The sequence below is a fragment of the Molossus molossus genome, unplaced genomic scaffold, assembly GCF_014108415.1.
Source record: "Molossus molossus isolate mMolMol1 unplaced genomic scaffold, mMolMol1.p scaffold_m16_p_16, whole genome shotgun sequence".
Taxonomy (NCBI): Eukaryota; Metazoa; Chordata; class Mammalia; order Chiroptera; family Molossidae; genus Molossus; species Molossus molossus.
Window position 1 is genome coordinate 4,576,538 of NW_023425351.1, and position 27,535 is coordinate 4,604,072.

Sequence of the window (27,535 nt, forward strand, 5' to 3'; positions counted from 1 at the left end):
TTGGTGCTGGCTTCAAAGCCTCAAAGGACTGACTGACTCTCTTATTAGGGGCTCAAGCAGCTGGTGACTTTAAGTTGATGGCAATGCTCATTTACTATTCTGAAAATGCTAGGGGTTTGAAGAATTGTGCTAAATGTACTCTGCCTTTGCTGTGTAAATGAAACATCAAGGCCTGAATGATAGCACACCAGTTGTAAGTAACACGGTTTACTGAATATTTTAAGTCCATTGTTGAGACCTACTGCTCAGAATAAAAGATTCCTTTCAAAATATTACTGCTCACCGACAGCGTACGTGGCCACCCAAGAGCTCTGAGGGAGATGTCCAAGGCGACCAATGTTGTGTTCATGCCTGCTAGCTCAGCGTCCATTCTGCAGCCCACGGATCAAGGAGTACTTTCAACTCTCCAGTCTTGTTATTTATTAAATATATTGTTAAAAATGGAATATAACAAGGAGATTTTTGAACAATAGTCTTTATTAGTGTATTTTCAAAGGTACATATATAATCCTGAGCTACCGCATTTATATAGGTATCATTTACTCTTTGACGTTTACATGTATTTTCTTCCAAACTGATGAGTATATTTTTGTACTAATCAGGAACGCAAATAAATTAAAATATTGTTCTTATCCCTAGAATATCCAATTAATTTACTCAGATCATCCCATTTTCTAACTCTACATTGAGGGCTTTAGAACACTGTTTTTCAACCAATTTCTTTTTCAAAACTGCAAAGACAGGCAGTGTAAGAGCTGATTCCTTAAATCCTGGTGAAATCCTTGAAAACTGTGTTTTGTTTTTTTATCTGTAACCTTTTTTCATGAATACATTTTAATGATCTGACCAGCTATCTTTGAGAATGGTAAGAGTAACTGCCTCTAATCTCAACATTGTAGCTAGTGTGAAATGTCATTGGCTCCCTTCATACACAAGTAGTCCATAATTATCCCAATAAGAAAAAGTTACCATGATTTAATGAAGAGTGCAACCCAATGTAAATATATATTTGTTTAAATGGTTAAGTATTATAAAACATATTATGTAAAATACTTCATCCAGGCTCTGTAAAGAAATACATACAGCTGATTAACATTAAATTCATAGATCTAGACCAGAACTTTTATAATTGGTAAATAAAACAACAGACAAAAATAAAAGACAAAAGTCCTGTGATCTTTGAGAAAGAAAACATTTATCCAACATCATCTTAAACTGGACAAATAAATATTTTCATTATTGTATTTTAAATTACTACCAAAATAGTGTATCTTTCTACAAACAACAAAAAACAAGCATACAGTATCTAGAAATGGTTTTTATATGACAAGAATGTCAAGTCTTTGAAGGTACACTCAAATTATTTCCTGAATAAGGTCACTATGATCTTAGGTTAAAGTTACAGTAAGCAATTCAAGCAAAATGCATATTGCTTAGATTTTAAAGCAGGCAACTTGATAGTTTAATTAAAATGTAAGTATAAATGTAAAGCTATTGTAGAAATATTTATAAACACTTCTTGGGAATCCGCACAGATCAGCAAGTGATGGAATAAGTGATTTAAAAATGAAAGGTGATGTTAGATCTAATGCTTGATGACAAATCCAAAAATATGTTTAAGAGATGTAAAAGAACATGAAGAGATGCTTTATTTGGAACTTGAAACCCTAGCAGCAAAACAAACTATTATTTGCATATAATGTAGTGCAATGAACATTTGTTCACAAGACTCCCAAAGTCTTAAAACTTTATACATAAACCAGAAGGAAATTCGCTGGGAAAACATTTAAAGATGTCCAAAGCAGCTTATCAAGAACTGCTAGATACTCTCACCTGCACCACTTACTCATAAGCAAACTTATGCAAAACTGTGTTCTGGATAACTCACTCTTATGGCTCCCCAATAACAAGCTCGAATAAGGCAGATTAAGCCTAAGAGATAAGCAATTGCCCACGAAACATAGGTTGCATGAAATCGCCTTGCAAAATCTTGGGTGCCAACCTAAAATAGAAAGCAATATAAAAACAAAAGGTTGGAAACTTAAAAAATAATTATTTGCTTAGAAAACTTGCATTGGTTCACATGTGATTTTATGAACTATATCTCTGCGACCACAAAATCCCTATAAAATATGAGTTGGTGTACTTTTGACTATCACTGACAAGGTAAAATTATTAAGATGCTGCTGCAAGTTATATTACCTATAAATGTTATGAACTAAGCAAGGAAACCCACTAAAACATGTTATTTCTAAAGGAACTTAATCTATATAATTCCACCTGCCTAGTGGTATGGGCACACGTGCAACCAAGGGACGTGGAAAGTAAACGGCAGCAAATATCAGCCCTTTTCCACCCCCAGGATAATCCCCACACCAACTTCTTAGCTTCAGTCTCCTCTGAAATCCAGCCACCCTCATGCTGATAAAAACCTCTGCTTCACTTGACTAAAGAGAAGAATGGTTTTTCAGGCCTTCATGGATGATTCAGCTTTGGCTATGGTCAAATTGGTTCTGGCATTAAGTGAAAACAAATGGGCTTCTGTTAAATGGATGGTAGAATCTCCAGTGCAAGGACCTTCAGACAGGTCCCAAGACAACATTTCCCTTGAATGGATGAGCTCCACTAAAAAGAGGTCCATGGACTGAACTTCCAATTGCCCATAGTCCTTCAGAAGGTTCACGACCTGGTATGCCAGGGAGGCAGGCTCTTCAGGCCTCACTATTTACTTGTGATAAAGTTGAGAGGAAAGAATTCTAATGGTGAGTAGAGTAATACTCACAGTTAATCCAACTCCAATGAAAATACACATCATTCCAATGGTAATATATGCACAGCAGCGTCTTCGTGGAAGAGCACAACCCACTGAGGAGCTGCAAATTCATGAGAGTAAGAGAGATAAGTATCCACATACTCTCCGTGCCATCTGTGTGGGTACTCATCTACAGCTTCAGTGACATACACACTTTCATTTATTTCTTCAAGTTCAGAGACAAGAACCTGCCTTTTAAAAATGTCATTTTTAATGACTAACATGAATCATAATCATAAATAGTGAGTTTATGACATACTGTGGCTTTAAACAAAGTTTAAGCTCTGATCATTGACAATATCCACACACAAAACCAGGGTGGTAAGTAATGATCTTTCAAGATAAAAATCTATGTTTAAAAACTCTATTCCAGAATGGAAAATTAGTGCTATCTTACAAACAGCATTTGATTTTTTTCAAAAAGAAAAAGCCATCTTTGTTTCATGTCAACATTAAAAGTAAACACTAAATCATTTACCTGTGTATCCGTCTCCAGCAGTTTAATCTACCATGCATTAGAAACCAACAGTTTATTAGGATTGTGTGTTGGATAAGTCCAATGGTTTGTTTTTATTGTTATGTTCTTTTAAAATTTATTTTTCATTGAAGAAAGAAATTGGATAGGAAGAATTAACGTCATTAAAACGACCGTACTAACCAAAGCGATCTATAGATTCAACACAATTCCTATCAAAATACCAAATGATTTTTTTCACAGAACTAGAACAAATAATCCAAAAAATCATATGGAACCACAAAAGGTTCTAGGTGAATATTGAAGCAGCTTTTCTGTGGGCCAAAAGAATACAATTATTACATTAATTTCAGTGCATGAATTCTGCCCATTTTTCATCACAACTTAGTCACTACCTGTGGGAAGTCTTCCCAGCAAATAAATAACCTACTGTCCTTCTACAACCCAAGGGCCATCTCATCATTGGGACAAGGCAATGACCAATAAGCACCTGTTGCATGGCCAATACAATTTCTTACACTTTGAACACATATGTGGTATCTGTATGCAATATATAGTATGGCTCTGCATGTGTTAAGACTTTATATGTATTTGTTTTCAACTGGATGCTTCTGTGACTTGCCTTTTATTTTCTCAATATTCTGCATGTCTTCCATGTTCATATGTGGAGACCTAGTTCATTCATTTTCACGACTACCCTTCTTTATGTAAAAATACCAGTTTACTCTCCCTGTTGATGGACAGTCAGGGGTTTTTTTTTTCATCCTCACCCAAGGACATTTTTCCATTTTTTTGTTCAGACAGAGTGGGAGGGAGGGAGAGGAACATCGACATGAAAGGGACACATCGAGTGGCTGCCTCCAACACGACCAGCCAGGGCCGGGGACAAACTGCAACCGAGGCACATGCCCTTAGCGGGAACCGAACCCGGGTCTCTCTGGACCGCAGGCCAGCGCTCACTGAGCCAAACCAGCCAGGGCAGGTTTTTGGTTTTTTTTAAATTAATTTTTTGCTGCTTTAACGATGCTGCTTTGAAACTCTTTTAGGTTTCCTTATGTACATATGGGGGGATTTCTCAAACATATAGCTAGGAATAGAATTGCTGGGTTGTACTGTAGTCATCATCTTCAGCTTTAATAAACGTCAAAGTTATATCCCCACCAAAACTGTGTGGGGCTCCTATTGCTCCTCCACACCCTCATCAATACGTCCTCATCAAATCTTAGGATTTCCTCATGTTCGACAATCATGAGTAGGAATAGTATTCCATTGAGTTTTAATATGTATATCTCTGATTTCTAGCATGTTGAACATCTTCTAAAATACTATTTGACAATTGGTTTATTTTTCTGTTAATTACTTGTTCATTCCTTTGTGATGGACTAGAGCACATGTTAAAATTCTATAACAGCAAAATCCAGAATCCAGTGGGTTAAGAAGTACGTTTCTCCCGCACATAGAACTTCCAAGGTAAACGCACCCCCAGGTCGGTGGGCGGCTCTGCTCCACGGTGCCACTGACCCAGCAAGGTAACGGTCTCCTGCTGCAGCTGCCTCCTCCTGCTAGCTGTGGGGTTAAGCAGGTGTTTTTCAGGTTTAAAGGAATGAGAAGGGGATCAGCCAGGTCATTCTAGGGCTAGCAGCGTGAGATTAAGGGACAGAAGCGAGGAGCTATCTTGTATATTTATGGAAGTAGAACTTGTTGATGCAGGGACATAAGGAGTTGTGTGTAGAAGTGGCAGAAACCAAAACAAAGACACCACTAGAGAAGTTAGGGAAATACCTACACCCGGAGGGCTGTATGCACCTTACTAAAGTTTGTTGTTGGATTTTGGACTTTTGGCGATGGGCCTATAATAAGTCCATATGGTGCAGTGATGTCAATAAGCAGAAAATGCCCTTCCACAGGGCACTTTATATGCCAGTCAGAGCCAAACCTAGGATAGCAACTGAAATAGTGCCTCCATGGGTTATGCAGTGTACGACACCTACATGACTATGCTACAGCCAGGAGTTTGGGAGCTACTAAAAGATCTGAAGTCGGCGAGTTTAAAATCCATATTTGGTTTAGGGGACCATCACTCTAGCAAATGGATAGATAAGTGTAAGGCTAAAGGCCAGGAGATACATTAGAAAGCCCTTGCATTTGTCCTGGTAAGAGATCCTGAATGCACCAACAGTGAGAATAAGAGAGAGAATTAAAATGCCGAGATAGAATTGATAGGACTTGTTTCCATTTGGATGGGGAATAAATATACACTCGTATTTCTAGCTAGGTCAGCTGGGCAGATGGGAAAACATTCATCGATATAATGCATTCATCAATACATTAATAGGGTCATCAATCACAGAATGGGGTAAGGAAGCTGGATGTGTTGTATTTGAGAGGCCTGTGGACTCCTGGGTTGAAATAACACTCGATAAAACAGTAAATATAGGTAGAATTACAGTTGAAGCTCTGAAAGAGAGCTGAGTGATTGAATGGCATGTTGATGGGGTTTGATGACGGGAACATGTGACAAAGCCCAGATGCAGTGTGGTCAATTTGCAACCTTGGAGAATAGAAATATTTGACAACTTGGTAGAGAAAGTGAAGTCAGCAAAGGAGATAGCAAAACAATGGTCTGTGAAGTGGGAGAAGAACAGGAGAAAGCAGTATGTGGAAAGGAAAAGAGAACATATTTTAAAGAAGAAATAGGATGCTCACAGAATCAAACACTACAGAGAGAACAAGCAGGATGAAGACTGAACAGATCTACGTGAATTTGCAATTGGGATGTGAATTTGGTCAGAACAAACGCAGTGGCCTAGTGGCTAATAGTACTTACTCCAGAGAACGGGGTGCCACGATCCCCAAGAGGAAGAGACCGGCATCGCTGGGACGAGGAAAGAAAGTGAGCAGAGACAGGTGTCTAAGTAGGAAGTGAGAGGACAGGCAGTTCCCAGACAGCCTGGGTTATCTCAGGGACAAGCGGCAACTCCTTTACTGACAGAGGAGTGGGTACGAGCAATGGGCTTTTAAGAGGGACAGTGTTATAAGGAGATGACTGCTTTGGGGGGCAGGGGAAGGCGTTCACCAAAAACGCTTAAAAATACCAAGCAAGGGTTTAGCCGAAATTTAAAACTATACCTTTGTAAAGAACTAATCTATACAGAATTTCTTCAGCTCTCAGTAATCTTGGGGTGAAGGAAGGAAGACGTCATGGCCATATTCCTCCACTGTTGGTGGTTTGAAAAGCAGGTAGATGGGTTTGATTTTCAAGGGGTGAAGACAATCTAGCAAACCTAGGAGTCCCTCTATGTCTAACATGGTTAAAATGAACTTATCATCTGTCTGCCAGACACAATTCTAGATCCTGTTTTCCATGTCTTAGCGATGGTTCCACAGCTTCTCAGATATGTCACCCTTGACTCCAATCTCTCTCTCATCCCTTCATAGTCAACACTATCCCATTTTCTTAACATCTGCACGACCCCGCTGCACAAGTCGGTCCTCCCACAGGGCATCCCAGTGTCTTCTTCACATTATCCCTCCCTCCCCTCCCTCCTGGACACTTTCTCCATGTTCCCTTTCCCTCCAGTCGGGATCAGGGGCTCTTCCGAGAAGAGGATGTGGCACTTTCAAAGCACTTCGGACTTTATGGTGACGATCTATTCTCTTCCCTGTACCCACAAGATGAAGTTCCCTGAAGGCAAGGTTATTCTTTCATTTCAAGCACAGCACCTAGCACAGGAGTTTGTCGAATTCATGAATAATTATAAAAGAAAGCACTAAACAGCAAAGTAAGAGAGAGTAAGAGTCTGTTGCTGTTTAAAATGGGAGGTGTTGATCCACAAAGAAGTGTATCGGTGATGGAGAGAAATGTTATTTAATGATCAATATCATGGATTAAATCACCATCTCTCCCGGTCCCTGGCCTATTATAATATTTGCATGGAAGCGTAACCAGCTTGTATTTCAGAATGCTAAGGCTTCATGCTCTGGCCAGCAGGGGCCACCAGCCCGAAGGAAAAGGAACCTTGCCATCAGCTAAACAGCCCGGAGGCTGCGTGGACGAGAATCAGTGACGGGAAACAAGGCTTCTTGGTCTCCGGAGCCCTGGGCGAAGCTGCCCCACATGTCTTGTGATGGTCTTAGAGTAGCGATTTAGTAACTCCTATAACTTAAAAATAATTTTAGGATATTTGTTATTTGTTTTTAAAGAAATAAAATTCTCCCTCAGAATCTTACTTCAGCACGTGACTCATCATTTTGTCATGAAGAAAAATATTCAAAGAGAAAAGAAATCCATCTACAAGCTGTGCGTGTTCATGTGACAGCATCTCTGCTCAAAAGAATGCCTGGGGTCCCCCCGTGCTTGGCATGTGATTCCAGTCTATAACATTCCTCGGGGTGATGTTTAAGCTGATTTATTCCATGCGAATGTCTATGTAAGTTGTTCCTTAAGTAACTGATAAAAGTTCTTCACATTCATATGCTGTCTTGTGATATTTTAACCAACCGCAGAGTATCTAGGCATTCAATACTTCTTTATTATTTGCAAAATATTGCCACTGTTCTAAAATAATTAACCAAGAAAAAGCACTTCGACCAAATATTTAATGTTTGTAGTAGTTCCTCCTCTGTAAAACGAGGACAAGGTCTCCCGCGTTCCTGGATCGCGGGCCGGGTGACAGCGAGGACACCGCGTCTGTGAAGGTCTACCGCGCTGAGCGCAGGGGCGCTGCTCACAAGGTGCGGCTTTTCCCTGCACAGTCTTAATCCAAGTCAGTGTGCTCCGCGGAGATGCCTGCAATTTAACTTTCTTCGTTTTTGTGACAATACAGCCAAGGCAGAGAACTATGAATTATTCACATACATATTCACATACTGTGGGGGGGGGGGTCCCTCACATATATATATATATGTATATATATATATATATATATTTTTTTTTTCAAGGTACTTATTTGGAGTTATTCACTTTCTTGTCCATGTACGACACTTTGACTGGATTCAACAAATTTGAGAATTCAGATGATTAATTTAACAAATAAAGAAAAAAGAAAAAATGTGTTCCTTTGAAGTTAGAAATATGTTGTAAAGGGTTATTCTCTCAGGGCTATATTTAGCTGGAATTAGTTTTAGCAGAGACAAAGGGAGATATTTTGTTACATATACTCAACTTTCAGACAGTTTTTAATTCCTTTTTCCTATAAATCATTGTTAGAATTTCTCTATCAAATAGATAAGGTATTGCCCTGGCCAGTTTGGCTCGGCGGTTGGAGTGTCGGCCTGTGGTACAGAGAGACCCAGGTTTGGTTCCCGCTAAGGGCGCATATCTCGGTTGCAGTTTGTCCCCGGCCCTGGTTGGGTTGGATGGGTGGCAGCCACTTGATGTGTCCCTTTCACGTCGATGTTTCTCTCTCTCTCTCTCTTTCTCTCTCTCTCTCTCTTTCTCTCTTCCTCTTTCTCCCTCCCACTTTATCTGAACAAAAAGTAAAAAAATGTCCTTAGGTAAGGATAAAAAAAAAAGTAGATAAGGTATTTATATCATATTAAGGATCAAACAAATGAAACTATGTACTCATATTTTCAATTTTCAAAACTGAATTGTCAAAACATTCCAGTGTTATTTCCTTAGCTCAAGTTATAATTCACACACACATATGTAGGGAGTAATAATTTTAAAATTAAAATTTTATTATCAACATAGATGCTGTGCAGCATATTCTTGACCCAGCAAGCCTGGGACTGCAGGCCACAGGAAGGTCTGCTGGCAGGGTTGGCCCTGGGCTGGCACCTGGAAACTTAGATTTCTAGAGTGTTCCCACCATTCCCTGAGTAACCAGAGTGGCTTACCAGGCCTACCTTGTGCAAACAACATGGTTAGCACGAACACCTGCTTTCCTTTGGGGAGTCTAGACATTAGGTTTGTGTTCGGCAGTGGTGCCTGAGACCAGCTCCGACAAAAGCCTCTCCGGTAGATACATTTCAAGTGTTGTGACAATTTGTCGCTGGAGGAATGAAGGGGTCCTGTGTGACTCCACCGGTAAGAACGCGTGGACACTTTCTTCTCCTTCCCCCAGACTTTCCCCACGAGCCCTTTTCTGTGGCTGAGTCGCTGTGTTTTCACTCTCATACATCATAGCTGTGACTACAAACATATACTACTGATTCCTATCAGTCCCCAGAGAAAATCATGCAGTCTCGGGGTGACTTGGGGGCCCCCAACCCAAATGCCATAAAATGTCTCTAATCAGAATATCTTCTATTTTCCCCCATTGTTATATTGTCTTTTACTTTCCTTTGGTACACCATTTAGAAATAAAAATAAATAAACTCAATAGTTAATGTAGATAAATCATTGTGTAAGCTTTGCCATCAGGTAATAATCTTCTTAGGCAGGAGATGAGAAAAGCTAACAAGTATCTTTTCTCCTAAATAACAGCTCGTTTAAACATAAATTTTACATTTACTTCCCAGCAGCATTTCCAACGGTGGGGAACTTACATTTTTTTGCAGTGTGGGCATTTTGCCAGAGTGTTGAACCTCAGTTCCACCCACTGTAAAATAAACAGAGGGATTGAAAAGAAAAACAACTGAAAACTGTCCAATCTGATAAGATGTTTCTTTTAGTGCAAATGTCATCCAGGATCACAGCAGAAGCAACCACCTTCTCATGGCTGGAAGAGCTGTTCCCTCTGACTCTCCCTGGCCTTAAAATATACTTTGGGATTCCCAACCAAAACAGTTCCCATGATTTCTCCAAGGTTCTGACGCAATCTGGGTTTGCTTTGCAATGAGACTGAATGTACTGCTGTAATTAGGGTCATTTCTTTCAAATTTATGTCTCAGTTCACTCCCAGGGAAAAAAACATTTCATGTTACCTTCAAAGTTTTTGTTCCTTTAAATCTTGAAAATTAACCTTTTAAATACATGAATATTTAAATTCATTACTGAAATGCAGCTATTTATTCTATTAACGTGTGAAACTCACAAGGTAAATAAACTAAAGATTTTTAACATTCTTGAACTTTGTAACTTGTCTCGATTGTTTTTAGGCCTGTAAGTCAAGGTGAAAACAACGTAGAGAATAAGCAAATCAATTGTGCTAACAGTTAAAAGCTTGAAGGGCAAAGAACATACTACAAAGGAAGGATATGACTGTTCGTGACCAGCATAATAATGAGAATAAGGCAAAGTTCTGAAGTCAGAATTAAGAACTTTGCAGTCTGTTCATTCTTCATACTCTGAGCATCTCTCCCTCATTAATCCGAAACTCTCTAAAGAAACAGCCATCCAGAAAACCAGTTAATCTGCAATGGGTTAATAAAGAATTTACCTTTGAAAATATAAAAAATAAAAATGAATAAATAAAGTAACAGCCATCCTGTAGGTATGTACTGCATTCCCCTAATCACCAAACAGTCTGTTTTCCAGGAATTTTGAAATCATCTTCAAATACAGTATGTTAATCCAAAACACACTTTCCTGCTAAAAAATTTAAGTTTCTAATCATAATTACTGTGCTAATATGCTTATATGATTGACTTGCCGGCACTGAAGATTAAGAAGGAGAAAGCTTTAGCTCAGTCTTGGATTTGCACATTAGTGATTTTCAGTGATTAGAAGGAAAACATCTAATGCACACATTTTTTAAGAAATAAAAATCATGTCAGAAACATATCTTTGTAACTTCTCGATTTGGATTATTCTCTAAAATGCACTACCAGATGATTAAAAAAAATTAAATACAAACATTTCTAATAGTTCTTATTTTCATTGTCTTCCTCCTATTAGATCAGAAAACCCCACACGGTAGAAGAGTGTGCCTGCCCAGCACTTAGCCTGAAACTCATTCAATATATATTTTTGAACAAATAAAATCAACTCACTTATAATGTGGTTACAAAGAGTATCTATGACAAGGATTTGAAACATAAAACAGAACTGGGTAAAATGCAAGGTAATTATGGAGAGGAGCTCACTGAAGTAAGTGGAAAATAAATCTGTTTGGAAGATTTTAAAATAGTATTTCAGCCCTGGCCGGTTTGGCTCAGTGGTTGGAGTGTCGGCCTGTAGACCAGAGAGTCCTGGGTTCAGTTCCCACTAGGGGCATGTACCAAAAATAAATAAATAAAATAAAATAAAATAAAATAAAATAAAATAAAATAAAATAAAATAAAATAGTATTGCAAAATATGATTTGTTTACATATAAGAAAAAAGCCCTGACCAGTGTGGCTCAGTTGGTTGGAGCATTGTCCCATATACCAAAAAGTCAAGGATTCGCTTCCCAGTCTGGGCACATACCCAGGTTGCAAGTTCAATCCCTGGTGGGGGTGGGTATGGGGTGGGGGGGAAACCGATGACGTTTCTCTCTCTTTCCCTCTCCCTTCCTCTCTCTCTAAAAATTCGATAAAAAACATAACATTGGGTGAGGATTAAAAAAAATAAAAAGATAATATAGTTAATGTAGTCAAAACACTAAATGTATCAATACCTACAGAGTACATCATTCTATATTAAGTCAATAGATAATAATTTTTTAAAAGAAATTTGTTAACTATTCTCACCAAGTATCCTCTTATTTATTTAGTATATCCTCTAATTCATGTACTTTGTTGTTGATTTAATCAGTAAACTATAAATGCAAGAAGGAGGATTTATCTTGTCCTACTAAATCAGAAAAATACTAGCAATTGTGGCTAAATGTAGTAAGTTGGATAAATGCATGCATTTCCATCTCCTTGCCCAAACCTGACTAAAATGATCGTAAATGAATTTAAAAATGTATAATACCACAAGGACAAAGAGAATCAGAAGAGAAATGGCCTCATATTTTTGGACAGTGGGAAGGTAACGCAGACTTGGGAACTGACTTAGGAAGAAGGATGCTGACCACCTGCCAAGGTCCTTTCAGAGAACAGCAGGCTGGTTCCCACAAAGAACAGCGGAATAGCTCAGGGGCCAGCAGGTGCATGTCAGGGGTAGTGATAAAACAGCGATACTGGTTGTAAAGTTCCCTCCACATCACAAAATCAGGAGCCTCTCCTTCCCTAACATATGCAAGAGAAAAGTGATTTATTCTGAAAGGAAATGAATCAGAGGTTTGTGACCCGAGGGACACTAGCAAGCAGAGGGCAAGAATAAGAAAGCATTCTAAAAACAGAAACTAGCACAGCAAATGTGGCTCAGTGGTTGAGCATGGTCCCATGGACCAAGAGGTTGCTGGTTCAATTCCCTGTCAGGGCACATGCCCGGGTTGCAGGCTCCATCCCCAGTAGGGGGCGTGCAGGAGGCAGCCAATGGATGTTTCGGTCTCCCTCACCCTTCCTTCCTCTTTATCTAAAAATCAATAGAAACACATTTTTATAAATGAAATAAAAACAGGAGTTAAGTTAAAGTCTATAGCCCGAACAGTGGATGACACCTTCCACCCTATTACTTTTCTTAACTCCTAGAAAGCACTTCCAAGCGTACCCCTCACAAGAGATCTGGGACTGAATGTTCCCTATAGAAACATACCATAAAAAAAAAAAAAAAGACAGACTTGTTGACACTAATAGTTGACAATTCTTTAAAAGGAGAGAAGGAGGAGAGGAAGGAAAGGAGTATTGGAGGGGAGGGAAACAAGAAAGAAGGAGACAAAGTTTAACTCCTGCTGCATGCAACAAACTTTTCAATAAAAACCTCTATCATAAAAGAAAACAGATAGAAAAATGGGTAGAAAATAGGGACAAGGCACCCGGCAGGTGTGGCTCTGTGGTTGAGCATCGATCGACCCATGCAGTCACCAGTTTGATTCCTGGTCAGGGCACATGCCCAGGTTGTAGGCCAAATCCCCAGTGGGGGGCGTGCGGGAGGCAGTCAATCGATGTTCTCTCTCATCATTGTTTCTATCTCTCTCTCCCTGTCCCTTCCTCTCTCTCTGAAATCAATAAAGAAAAAAAGAAAACAGGGACAAGGAAAACAAAAGACAAAATCTCAGGAAAAATATAAGAACTGCAGAAAGGTGCTATAAAGAAGAGACTGTTCTTTAGGAAAATGAAAAATTAATCAGAGAACACAGGGAAACTCTTGGAAATTAAGCATGAAGTTAGATCATCTGAAATTAAAATTTTGAATTAAATTTAGAAGATATGGTTGGAGAAGTGTCTCAGTAAGTAAAAGAAGAAGCCAAAAGGGGAAAGAAAATGTTTGAAGGAGAGAGAGAGAGAAAGAGAGTCTGTGGAGGTGATCAGTCACAAAGAGTCCTAGAAAAACGGAATAGAAGAAACAGAGGACTAGGAGGGACCACCGAGAACCCAGTGAGTTCGTACACCTCCCAGCCAAGGCACATTTGAATGAAGTTTCGGCGCGCTGGACACATGAAAGGAAAGTGAAGGAGAGAAAAGCTCACACAGGATGGGGCAGTGGAGTTCTCACCAGTGGAGCAAATCCTTAAAATGTGTGAGAGAAAACAACTGTCAACCTATCGTTCCAAATCTGAACCAATGATACAGTGAGTGTGAGATGAGATTAAAAACCTTTCAAGAAGCAAAAGGGCTCAGATTTGTTTTCCCACACCTTTTCTCAGAGAGACTGCCCCCCCCCCCCCCCGGAAGCCGCACAAGGAGCTCTGAGGGCACTACACAGGGAGTCCAGGTGACAGCAGGAAGCTGAGACCCTGGATCCCTGGTGTGTTTGACTATAGCGACAGGAATTTCACAAATCTGTAAAAGAATACAAAAAAATCTAATGATTTGTACATAGAAAATTAAATTCAAGAGGGGGAGGGAAAACTATTAACAAATCCAAGATAAATTTGAAAGCCACACAGGAGAGAAACAGAGCATAGTACTTGGCTCAGCTATGAGCAGTTGACCTAATGGCAGTGAAAGTAAACACGTGTTGACTGAACAGAAAAGGGTGGCTCTCCGGAGGGCTGAGTGAGGGAAGGGTGTGAGCGGGGCGGGTGGGGTGTGTGCTGAACCCTCCAGCCTGCACTGCACAAGGTAACAGCTAATATCTAAAATTGTTTATTCAGAAAGAAAAAGGGTGAGCAAACAATTTAAACACGTGGGAGTGCATGTCAGCAGAGAGGCGAAGCTTTCTGGGGGTGGCATTCGGGGGGCGAGTTAGATAAAGAGATGACCACCATTTTCCCAGAAGACATTAGCAATTCTGTGCACAAATTACTATACTAAAATAAAAATTGCAGGAAAAAAACCCCAAATCATCTACACTTTCTTAAACTCTTTCATCCTTTAGTGAAAGGTTTTATTTATAGAAACTGCAATCTCCACAGGCCTGCCCATGTCTGCCCTCAGGAAGGTTTCTGTAATACTGAATTCCTGGGGAATTCTTTGGTCTTCTCTGAGGATGAATAACAAATAACCCAATGGGCCAGGGACAAACCACAACCCAGGTACCTGCCCTTGGAAATCAAACCTGGGACTCCCTGGTCCCAAGGCCAACACTCTAACCGCTGAGCCAAACCGGCCAGGGCTGCCTTCTTAGTTTTTATCCAATGGTTTATTGAATTACAGATACCAGAGTTCATTCCCTTTACTACAAGTTTATCTCTTTAAGTAGGAAAAATGTTGATAAATTATAATAAGTTTTTCCTGAATCTATAAACCTACCCTTTTGCTCCACTGGGTGGGGGGGACCGCCACTCAGCAGCCAAGGGGCCGTGCCCACAGAGGCCCCTCTGTCCAAGGAACCGAGCAGGGGCTGCACCTCTATCTAACTCACAGCAGACACAGTGTATTCTCGCTGCGCCTCTGACTGACAGTCTTTCTTAAAAAGGCTGCGTTTTCATCTTTTGGTCAGTTTACGCCGGACAACACTGCAAGACCGGGAGCAGTGAGGTCGAGGCCACAGGATCATGACCAGCACTTCCAGACTGATGTCACCGTGATGAGTGCCGGCTGCTTACCAGGAAGGTGTTTCCGCAGTGCCCACACACCACCCGTGTCCCTTCCGGCTGGATGGGCAGCGCAGGCTGAGCTGGTTGTTCCTCAGAAATAAGCATCACTGGGCCAAGGTTAATTATGCGTCTACTGTGGAAAGAGAAAGGAAACATCACTGCCCCTGCAACCGGCTGGCAAAACCTGCAGTGTGTGACTGAAAACATGGAAAACAGTATTGAAAATAGGTTATGTCAATCATTTTATAAATTAAGGAGCCAAAATCACAGAAAGCAGTAATAGTCGATATTTCAAAAAAACAAAACAACAACAACAAAAAAAACCCTGGGAACTATTTAACTGCCATTTGCAAGTTCTTATAAGTACAAATCAGAAACTAGTTCTGACTCCCTATCTAAGAAGACAACTTGAGTTTGACGGAAGACTGAATCCGGTGCAATATTCCGCCTCAACCACGAGGCGTGCCAGGAAGGGATCAACATGCTGAGTCACAGCACATGCTCTGAGCAGGCTGGTGCTCCTTGAGGGCAAAAGGAGCTGGACAGAAAGGAAAGTGGGGGAGCGCCTCTCCTTTCAAACAGGGTTGCAAATGACTCATGTACTGTCCAAAGGCAGAAACCATAGAAAAAATCCAGTCAAGGTCTTGGTACTCTATAATCTGGGCACATTCATGGTGGCATTTTGCAAGGGCAATGACTCCGCAATGTATTGTACAGAACATGCTCTGCAAAAGTGAGTGCGGCACCCGCCGGGTGCACAGTGATGATTAAAACATAAGACACCTCTAGGTTCAGATGAACTATGTCAAAGGAAGACTAATTAGTTATTTTTAAATAACTTTAACAAGTAACTGATTTATTACAGTGCATTAAGTACATTATAATATCAAGGAAACTTCTATTACTCATTCAGGAATATTATATTTTGCAAATGCCTGTGACCATTAATTTCAAACTAAGTATATCATCCCTTTTACAAAGAAAAATAATCTAAGTCCTGTAATGACTATGAGGACAAAGACTGTTTAGAACAATGTCTGGTACTATGAGCGTTTAATAAATACTTGTTGAATGAACAAATGAATGAATGAATGAATGAATCTTCATCTCTTACCAGTTGGGTCTCGGACAGCCTATTCGCCGAGATGTGTCCTTACAAATGAGGAGACAATTACAAGGGCATCTAACATATTTCTTCCCTGTTGGGGGATTTTTGATTGGCTAGATAAGGGAAGGAAATGCAAAGAGCAAATTAACCAAAATACAGACTGCCAAAGCTTGTTTGTGCATACAAAGGCAACAGTTCCTTAAAAACGAAGGCTAGTGCTACCAAAGTACAGGTTAGGAAAAAGTGCATTACAAGTGCTTTCGAGTAGCTCCAAGGTTGGCAAGCACTTCATGAAGGTTTGGGGCTGCACAGATTTAATGATGAAAGACATATTTCAAAACTAGTCTGCTTGGGCCTTTTATTATGGGGGAGTATTTAGTGTACACCAAGAGTTGTTTTCCCTTCAAAGTTCACAAGACAAGGTCATCTATCTGTCTGGCCAGGTGCAAAGATTCACTGGGGGCTCATGCACCTGTCCAGAAAGAGAGTAGGCTTAATAAGAACAGTGGGCAAAGAGGAGTATATGACAAATTTGAACTTTTCCTAAACTTTACCCATTAGAATATCAGAAGTGATTAATCTTATGACATTTTATAACTTTCAAAACTTATAATGGCTTTTTTTTTTGGTAGATGAGTATCATACTGCAATTAACTTAAAAGATTATGAAAAGAGATTATTTATTTAGAAAAAGAAAGCAAATGAGGCAAGATGTTAATATGTACAGACTGTGTATGAAGAAAATATGAGAATTCTCTGTACCATCTACTGTTATTTTTATAACTTTTCTATAAGTCTAAAACTTATTTTTTTCTTTATTGATCTTAGAGAGAGAGGAAGAAAGAGGGAGAGAGAGAGAGATAGAAACATCGATGAGAGAGCACATCGATTGGCCGCTTTCTGCATGCCCCCCACTGGGGATCGGGCCCACAACCTGGGCATGTGCCCTGACCGGAATCGAACCAGTGACCTCTTGGTGCAGGGTTGATGCTCAACTGCTGAGCCACACCGCCAGGCTAAAACTTATTTCCAAAAGACTTTTAGCCCTGGCCAGGTAGCTCAGTTGGTCAGAGCATTGTCCCCATATGCCAAGGTTGTGGGTTTGATCCCCGAGGAGGACACATACAAGAATCCACCAATGAGTGCACGAATAAGTGGAACAACACATTGATGTTCTCTCTTTCTCAAATCAATAAAAAAAGATTTTTAAAAATTTAAGTAAATAATCTTTGTAGAAAATAATTGTAGAAACATATAAAAGTTAGCAATAGGCCACCTATAATTTATTAAACCATATTATAGAGAAAATCTGAATATTTAAAATTCACAAACATCCAGAATGTATTACTATACTACCTAAAATATCAAGAAAACCAGAATTTGGTTTAATTTTTGCATCTCCAAATTTTACCATTATGTGCTTGGCAAATGACAAAATCTATTTTTATATTCTATTCCCTCCTCACTTCTAGGCCTGCGTTCTTCATGGTAAAACAAGGCTACTGAACTAGAAAATTCCAAGCATGGCCCCAGCATCAGCCCAGGCCACATAACGACTGATATGGAGTGAAAAGTGTAATTAACACTGTCCTTATGCAGAGGTTTTCATATTCTTACGTGGCAAAGTCAACTTGTATGTTCCAGGCACTGTGCTGGGCACTTTACCCCCTGTAATCCCAACAGCAACACCATGAGGCAGGTATTATTATTACCCCACTTTTCAGGAGAAAACCAGCTTAGAGAAGTCCCCAAGGAAACATAGCTGCTAAATGGCAGAGCTAGGATTCAAACTCCAGAGGGTGGGCCTCCTAATCTTAGACGCATCATCAGTTATGCAGCCAGCCAGCTCCAGCTTCTCCAGGACTTCTCAGATTTCCCATTCATGTGTCCTACAAATCCTCTCCTTTCACCTTAAATTTCCTATTCTCTAAAGCTTGCTAAAATGTATCCATATTTACACACACACACACACACACACACACACACACACACTCCTCCTTCCCTTTCCAATACTATCTACTGAAATAAAAAGGACTTCTGTTAGCCTTGTTTTGTGTTTTTGTTGTGCAAGGTTTCTTTCTTTCTTTTTTTTTTTCACCTCCACAGAAATATCAGGTTCCTCTCATACCTGGCTGATGCAAGGAGAATGAATCACACTAAAACTGAGCCGTTCTGTTCAACCCTGGTCCATCATACCTGTTTGTTTCCATCTAGAATTTCTCCAGAGAAGCATCCAGTTGCCTAACACCTCCTCAATTCGTAAATTTAAGATCGAATTACACTAACATTAGGAAGTCTTATGCTAAAGCACTACTCAGACTTTTTTTTCTTTTTACACATTTTTCCTCCCCTGTTATTTTACTGATTCCACACAAGGCAATTTGATTGAATACTATTCATTTTCCCTGGAATATTCAGTTACTTACATTTATTTATGTAATAGGGGTAGTAAAGATATAAGATTTTCAGCACAATTTTCTCTGTCCAGAAATAATTTATTTGTAATCAGATCCTTTTGATCTTGTATGAACTCATCACTTCTAATTAGCCAGACTGAGGGTGGTGGCTAAATCCAGTGACTTTGCGATTCCTGCATAAACTACCTGTTCTGTCCTGTCTACTTCCAAGTGCAACTTTAAAGTTTTAAAATTCTTTTTTTTCTACTTATTTAAGAACAAGAGTTTTTATGGGTGGAGTGTTGTGTATTTGGTTTAATATGATTTTAAATCCACCTGTTTACGACTTAACAGAAGTTGTTTTAATCCACCACTTTGTGACAAAGACCAAAAAAGGTTGTCTTGGGAAGTGTCCACCCCTCACCTGCTGTTGCTGGGGAGAAGCACCCAGCGGCCAGGTGCTGAGCATCCAGCTGGGGCTCAGCCATAGACCAGGAAGAGGAGCAGCGACTATGGCGGGGAGACCTTGAGACCAAACTCCTGAGCGTCTGTGAGGACTGTTGGAGAGTTTCTGTCGAGGAAGGCAGTCTGCTGACCTAAACCCTCTGGGGACACCTGGAGACATTTGCTCCTGCTGTGGCCAAGATGACCGACCCTTTGGTGGGCAGTGGCTCTAAACCGAGCACCAGTCCTGGGATGATACCCCTAGCAGCCGGCCCACCCGCCTTGGTTGCCTAGCAACATGACCTAGCAACAAGGGACTTTGATTTGGAGCTTGCAGCTGGAAGTCAGGTGAAGTGGGTCCCCCAGTAACCCACTCCTACAAAAGGTCCACCTCTGTCAAATGTGGACTTTCTTCCTTTTGTCTCCCCTTGCCTGGAACAGTAGTGTGACTGATCTGTCATTTGTCTGGACTATGCTATTTTTAAGATATCGTCTTGCAGACTATTGGCTTGTGAAACTCGTCTAATTCCTACCATAAACCTGAGAGAAACAAATGGCTGGTGAAGCCTGAATTGATCTCTGAATATAATTTTGCTGCGTCTCCCCAAAGACAAAGCAGTAGAGGAAGAGGAGGGAAACAACCACTATACCAAAGCCACGGAATCCTTTAAGGCTCTGGTGGTTTTTAGTCACTGCTTATGCCTAACAACCTGTGCTTGCAGCCCTGCAACAGCAGCAGGTTAGCGCCAATTAAACTGACTACTCAGTGTTCGACCTACAACAGCTGGTTTGATAGGTATCCCCTATCTAATATATAAAGTTCTTCAAATGAGCTCCTTTATAGGGAAAAAAAAGCATTTACAATGGCATATATTGCTTTGTAACTTAAGGTTTTATTTTATAAATTTGATATAAAATATATAAAGCCCAATATCCATGTTTTATCGTTTTTAGAGACACAATAATCACTGGCTTACTTTTTAAAGACTTTTTTTCTAAAGAAAAAAAAAGTATAAATAACACAAATTAAATTAATATTTAATTGCAGATTTTGAGAGAGGTTGACATTTTAAAAATAAAGCCCAACCATAAAAGCAGAAACATATTTCATCTAACCAGTATATACTTTACTAGTTTATTACTTGGAGCTGTGAAAATTTTACTTAAAATTTAGTTGCTCTTCCCAAAGTTTAGTTAAAATAAATTTGCCCTTCAAATTTTGGAACATTTTACTAAATTAAAATCAAACAAATAGAATAAAATACCAAGCAATTTGTAAACAATTTGGCACAGAAGTCAATAATAAATTCCTAATCAGAAGAGTCATACTGACATCCTACAGACATAAAATAAGTTTAAATAATTTCCCACATAAGTACAAAGTCCACATTTGTGGTGAACCTCAGTATATTTTCACTTTAGTGGAAATGAGAATGGATCTCACTGTGAGGTCACTAGACATTGAAGACAATTATAAATAACTGTCTATATAGTCAGTATTGTTTTGGAAAGAGCCAAATGGCATTATATTTAAACTTGCCATGAGATTTTTTGTAATGAAGTGAGCTTCGAACACCTGGAGGCATCCTTGGATGCTAAAAGAGAAACAGAGAGCCAAGAGAAGAAAGAATGAAAAAATATGCCATGTCTGTGTCCAGCCCACACCTACTTTAAGTTACATGACTAGAGTACCTCCTTGAGGGAGATGTCAGACAACAATGGATGCTTTTATTGGTGGAAAGCTCCACTTACTGTAGCTTCATTGCAAACTGTACACTTAACCACATGCTGGTGAAGCTTGCCGTCCAAGTTGATGAGCGACTGGCACACACGACAGTTTATTACTGGAATGCCACCGGCGTCCGGGCTGGCAATGGCGGTGTATGGAGGGGGCAGTTCCGCTGAAAAGATACCAGTCATTGAGTCAGTCACACATATTACAGATGGTTTGAGCATAGGAAACTATCAAAAAGGTCACTTATTTGTTTAGTTAAGTGTTTAAAACTAGTCAATTTATCATAGTTTCAGAGTTGGGACTGTCTTGTGAAGTAGAACAATTCCTAACTCTGATAAAAATCCGAATCATTTTGCCAAGTTCTATCCCCCCATGACCCAGTTCCCGTTTATAAACCTGTACCCCAAATATCAACTGCTTTCCCATGTGCAGACCTGTAGGGCTTGCATTAGAAAAGAGATGGTTTATGCCCGAGGTAAAGAGTTAACACTAACGATCTGACTACCAAACAGAAGCAGCCAGCCGAAGCAGGTTCATGCACATTGCTTATGAACACACAACAGTGTAGCTGTCCTGCCGAGTCCATGCTAGAACAGCGTGGTCACTGCCGGCTCCAGCCAAGGAGAGTTCCCGCATCAGCCAAGGAAAGACAAAAACGAACTTAGGAAAAGTAAAGTGATCAGTATGGAACAAAGCTAATTGGGATGGAACGATGTTCATTTCAGGTACAAAACAAAAATAAACTTAAATTTTTGTCTCAAATTTTTACTTAACACTAAAAATCTAAGAATTTCACTGAAGTATAGGTATAAAATATGATGTCTGGGATCTAGTTTAAATACTCCAAGAAAAGCCCAGCCGGTGTGGCTCAGTGGTTGAGCGTCGACCCTGCACCAAGAGGTCTGGTTCCATTCCTGGTCAGGGCACATGCCCAGATTGTGGGCCCAATCCCCCAGGGGAAGGGGGGGCCATGCAGGAGGCGGCCAATCAATGTTTCTATCTCTCTCTGCCTTTCTCTCTCTCTAAAAAAAAATTAATAAAGAAAAAAATTTTTTAAATAAATGAATAAAATAAATACTCCAAGAAAAAAAAAATTAGATGAAACAAGAGTAGCAAAACTTTGATAATTAATGAATATAATGACATTAAAGGTCATTTTATTCTTACTACTTTTGTGTGTGCTTAAAATTCTCAGAATACAAAGATCCCCCCCCACACACACACACACACACACACAACTGTGCTTTGATAGTCCTAAGGTTGACATTTGGGTAAAGAGTGGAAGCCCAGTTAGGGAATCACGTTTACCTACCAGAAGTATTACTTGCTATGAATGACTGACAAAAACGATGTAGACATACTCTTCCATGATGAGACTTCTAAAGGGGACCACCTAGCCCCCTTCTGTAGGCTCTCGACTGTAAGCAGTGGAGAACCTTTCTTTCCATGTGAACTGTTCCCTTAGGGTGCCTAGAAAGGACTTCACCTAACGCATGACTGAAGTCCCACAAAAAATAACTGGTATTTCAAAGGACTCCTGTGATGCTATAAAATACAATCACAATAGCTAATCATGAAAAAAGCTACTTCTTAAATAGAGATTTTCTATCCACTGGACTGGATTCTGAACTCTGTGACATTTTGTTATGTTTAAAATTCACATATTACCACCTGGCATCTTTGCAGTTTATCGTGCAGGTGTTTTCAGTCTTGCAAAGCATTAGCAACAAGCGTTCCTCATTCAAATGACCCATTAGAAGCTGAATGTCTGTGGCAGCCAAGGCTCTGAATGGGCCCCTTTAGGGTGCCAATGCACACACGTTTCTGGGAGGCTACACCAGAGTGCTGCCAAATTTTTAAATATTTAAATAGCTTTAAATCCTTGAAAGAATTGAGGTTGATGTAGAGTGACCTGCATTGCATTAATCAAGAAGACAAAAGCAGGTAAAAGGAACAGGAGCAGCACAGACTGGAGCCTTAAGAGGCAGACAAGTGAATCAGATCTCAACAAAGAAGGTACTGTCCTGGCAAAAGGACACACACTTCACGAGACTCAAGACACACAGCCTGGTGTGTAATAATAAATGTTGTTCAAAATTATGAGCAGTAGCATCACTAATAGACTGAGTTTCCTCTCTTGCCTCTCCCTTGTTATAAATGAACAAGAAGTAATTTTTCTGCAGTTCCAGGTCTCTTCTATCTTACATAGTATGATTGAAAAAAAATGTGAAGACAGGACAATATCACAAAGAAAACAAGTGCAGTGGAGGTAAGAGAAGGAGGCCACACATCACAGCTACATGAAAAGACAGTAAACCCAGGAAAAAGCTTTGGTCTAACAAAAAATTTCAATGGGTGAACTTAAGAAGTATTTGAAGTGCACCAGAGCCAGCAAAACCCTGCACATTTTTCCTCTAAAATTTGCACTATATAATTTCTCTTTTTCCCCTAATATTTCTAACCTTGTTTTTTTTTTAAGCCTTCAATGTGAAAAATATGCCCAGATCTACTCTTTTGGAAGCGTGGGAAGCAGAGGGAGGGAGAAAGACTACAGGTGAGGATTATACATGTAAAATGGGGAGATTACCCATTCGGTGAGGCTTGCTCAGGACTGATTTGCCAACTCTGCCATAGTGTCTGGCCTCTGACAGATGCTCACTGAATATTTATTGTAATGGAAGGATGAATAACAGAATAAATGAATGAGTGAATCATTGAAATTTATCAGACATGTATTTCTCTTGGGAAAATAACACTAGGTATATTACTGCCACTTTCCTTACAGAAGAGCTGGGTCCTAGAAGGAAACTCAGCTTGACTGAAAAGAGGCCTCTTTTCCACACAGACTGCCCTCCCCAGCCACGCACAGAAGGGGAAGTCAGTCACTCCGGCCCACCAGAGAAATGGAATACATTCAGAAGATCAATAGAACAGATGTTGCCACCTAATTGCTCCAATAAACAATGTTCTCAGGCCTAACATGTCAATGTTCTGTCCATTACTTTAACACCAAGCTGATTTAAACATATTTCTTGTACTTTTACCCAAGAAAAGCTTCACTGTAACTCCATATCCTCTTATAAGAGACTTGTAATTCCTATAATAATTAGCAATTTAGATTATTCGCTTGGTCTCCTTTCATGTTAAAATGCTCAACAGATCACCATTGTACCTATTTTGAATTTCTGCCCCGTATAAAAAGTCCACTGTAATCTCAGAACAAGGGATCATTAGATATTAAGGGTCACAAAAATTATGCATTTTGAAAGTCTTGTTAGTTAAACAATGGTCATTTTTTATGGACCCATATGAAGACTTTTTCCTACATGTGCGCGGTATTGGTTATACCAGGAGTCCTCCGTCTGAACGCTCTTGAATTGTCACAACTGTACAATGCTAAGAATTCAAGCATTTTAGGATTATATAATCTAATTTCTTTTTTTCTCTTTTTAATCTTCACCTGAGAATAGTTTTCCCACTGATTTTTAGAGAGAGTGGATGGGAAGAAGGGAGAGGGAAAGAGAGAGAAACATCAACGTGACAGAGACACATCGATCGGTTGCCTACTGCATGCACCCAGGGCCAGGAATCAAACCTGCAACCCAGGTACATGCCCTTGACCCGAAATCAAACTCGAAACCCTTCATTGTGCAGGCCAATGCTCTATCCACTGAGCGCACCTGCCAGGGATCTTGATTAATGTTTTAAAGATTTGGGTTGGAGCCAGGACAACACGTGGGCATTATAAATACAAGACAAGAACGATTGACCCTGATACCTGCCCCAAGGATGGGAAAGTAAATGGGCTCCCGGAAAACTGGAAAACCAGAAGGTGCACTCCATCAAATGGGACTTCATTTCCCCTTCATAGGGAGGTGGCCTCAGCAAAGTCAATATGATTCAAGAACCAGTTTGAAAAAATTCCCTCAGCTTTAGTGTAGCACAGAATCAAGCTTCAGCAAGACCCCCACCTTGCTCAGCATCAGCAGGTCCACATCCCTGCTGGGGCCTTCCGGGAGCTTCCGGGAGCTGCTCTCAAAGACCCTGCATCTGCTTCTGCTGATTGTGACAACCTGGCTTCCAGAGGGTTTCAGAATCCTTGGCCAACAAAGTGAGAATTTAATCTAATCTTACAGTGTGTTGCATGTGTGGTGTGTGTGGTCATCCCTTCCTGCCAATCCACACCCAACCTTAAACTCTGCAAGGATGCAGAGAGGTTCAGAAATTTAAAAAGTGCCCTAATATATTTAAGGTCTCTCCGTGCACTGGATTGAATATTTGTGTTCCCTGAAAATTCATATGTTCAGCTCTTAACCCCCAATGCCATGGTATGAGGAGGTGGGGCCTGTAGGTGATTCGGTCATGAGGGCGGAGTTCCTGTGAATGAGATTAATGCTCCCTTGCCCTCTTTTCACCATTTGAAACTCTGTCAAAAATGCAAATAAAATGCCTTCACTTCTCATTTAAGTTTCTTGCTGCCCAGGTATAATGCCACTTGAAATTAGTTTCTAATAATTTAACCTGTCTCATTTTCCAGCTAAAAGAAAAGTTATGCTACCATAAGGCAGAAAGAGCTTTTTGCTAAACCAATTGTTAAAAACAAGGCTACGGGCCCACAGTCGAGTCACTTATGCTAAGTCCCACGTGACCAAAAGGAGATTTAATCATATTTTCAGCCTCTCCCAGAAATGGAATCTTAAACTAGTCAGTGAGGAGCTATCTGGTTCACACTAGTGAGGTATCTGACATCCCCTAGGAAAGTGTTCTTGTCCCAACCAATCCATGTTTTGCAGAGTGACTTCCTTGTGCCTGTAACAGTCTTTAATCTGGTACAGCTCCTTGGAGCTCCTTTCTATTGGCTAGATGAGATGCTGCCTGAGTCAAGGATCGTTGAATATAGCCAACATCTTTAAAATTTACTCGGTTCAGTTTTGTTTTTTAACACACTGAATTTCTTCAGTTATTAAAAGTTTTCTGGAATAAAACTTTTTTTTTCTCAGCGGCTGAACTGAGACCTGTACCTCACTGTGTAGTCTGAGGAGTCTTATCAGATTAAACAAATACAAGACAAATGATGAAGTCCACAGGCAGATCTATGAGTATGACCATTTGGTAGAATAATCTATTCACTATTTGATCAAAAACACAGATGCAACATACAGGACCTGAAAATCTATTATAAGAAAGTTGCTTAAATCCAAACTCCGCCTCTTAATAAATTGTCAAATATTTTGTGTTAAAATGGTGACTTGATAAAGTTGAAATATTCATTGATATGTAGTTAAGCCTACTCTACACCATAATAATTAGATAACAGTAAAATATTAATAATCAAATTTGGGGAATTCTCCACCTGGTATCCTCTGGCAGAAGTTTAATGTTGACCAAAAACATGACTTTTGTGCTTTCTCAGGCAAGTCTCTGATCCATTTTGTACCTTATTTCTCAATTCATTGGTCACACTGAATTATTCACAGCTAAGCATCTTTTCCCTTTCCTACTTCTTGTTAATTATGGGTTAAGATCTCAGTTGTTGCTTTTCAATTGATAATGTGTTGAACAAAAATTTTTAAATACGAGACAAGTTCAACCTGCTCTGCAGCTGCTCCAGTTCCAGACTGGAACTAGGAAAAAGTGTGTACAAGAAACATGATCTGCCCATATTGTCAAAAGCATTAACGTTGCCTCCTAGGGTTTTTAAACTTCTCACATTCAGCTAAAAATGACAGATGCACTTAAGCTACATTTGCAAGAGCCATATTTGACCAATCTTTTTGCTACTCTTAAGTGGTTTATTAAAGTATTGCCTTCCATTTTCTATACTCCTGACCCCATCTTATTTCTCCTACAGAAATCAACTAACAGGCTTAGAACAAAGATCTTAGAGTACATTGAATAGTTTGGCAAATAGATCCCCCTTCTTTCTCCAGATCCGATAGCTATCACATCTTCTTTGGATTCTATCTTAAGAAAAATGTATAGAAATATACGCAGTATTAACTAGGGTTACGTATTAGAGGTTAATTTCAATCTCACCTAGATATGCATAAAAAATATTCCATCTTCCCTTCTCTCCCTTCTCATTCACAAGCCAACACATACTCTCTACAAGCAGGAGCGACAGGGAAGAGCAGGAATTTCAGGCAGATGAGGAATATTGATTAACTCGAGTCCTTTTGTTAAGGCGATTTCGCGATTGAACAGAGCACTGGTGGGTGAACCTAGGAGAAGCACATTTTTTAAACTAAGCCTTTTCAAGGGCAGATGCCAAGGTGAGCAGTGCTCCCAGGGTTCCTCCGCAACGTGAAAGGGTTTGTGAATGACTGTGAGCCCAGAGCACCGCGCTGCATCGGTCCCCGCCAGGGTGGCGCACACACGCGCACACGCGCGCACCACAAAGCCCGCAGTAGCTGGCAGGCCCGCGCGCGGGCGGGCAGGGGACAGCTCCCCTCCGCCGGCCGCTGCGGGCTCTCCCAGCGGCTGGGAAGGTCGCTGCCGGCCTTACCTCGGGGGCTGCTTTCCTGGAAGTACGGCGGGGCGGTGGGGGTGACGTTTCCCGAGTGGGGGGCTGACAGCAGAGGCGAGCGCTCGTCCGCCCCGTCAGCAGCCATGACTGCGGCAGCGGCGGCCGGGCGGGACCGGCGGGGCGGCCGCTCCAGAGGTGCTGGG

General features: G+C 40.3%; 1 protein-coding gene across 1 annotated transcript; it reads right to left on the reverse strand.

The window, feature by feature from the left end:
- Positions 1-459: 459 nt before the first annotated feature.
- Positions 460-27,535, reverse strand: PIP4P2 (phosphatidylinositol-4,5-bisphosphate 4-phosphatase 2). The gene is made up of 7 exons (XM_036264149.1): positions 27,372-27,535; positions 20,884-21,032; positions 16,298-16,404; positions 15,193-15,316; positions 9,780-9,832; positions 2,783-2,873; positions 460-2,002 (listed from the first exon to the last, which is right to left on the reverse strand). The coding sequence occupies exons 1-7, from the start codon at positions 27,475-27,477 to the stop codon at positions 1,859-1,861; spliced, it is 774 nt and encodes a 257-aa protein (XP_036120042.1). The 5' UTR covers positions 27,478-27,535; the 3' UTR covers positions 460-1,858.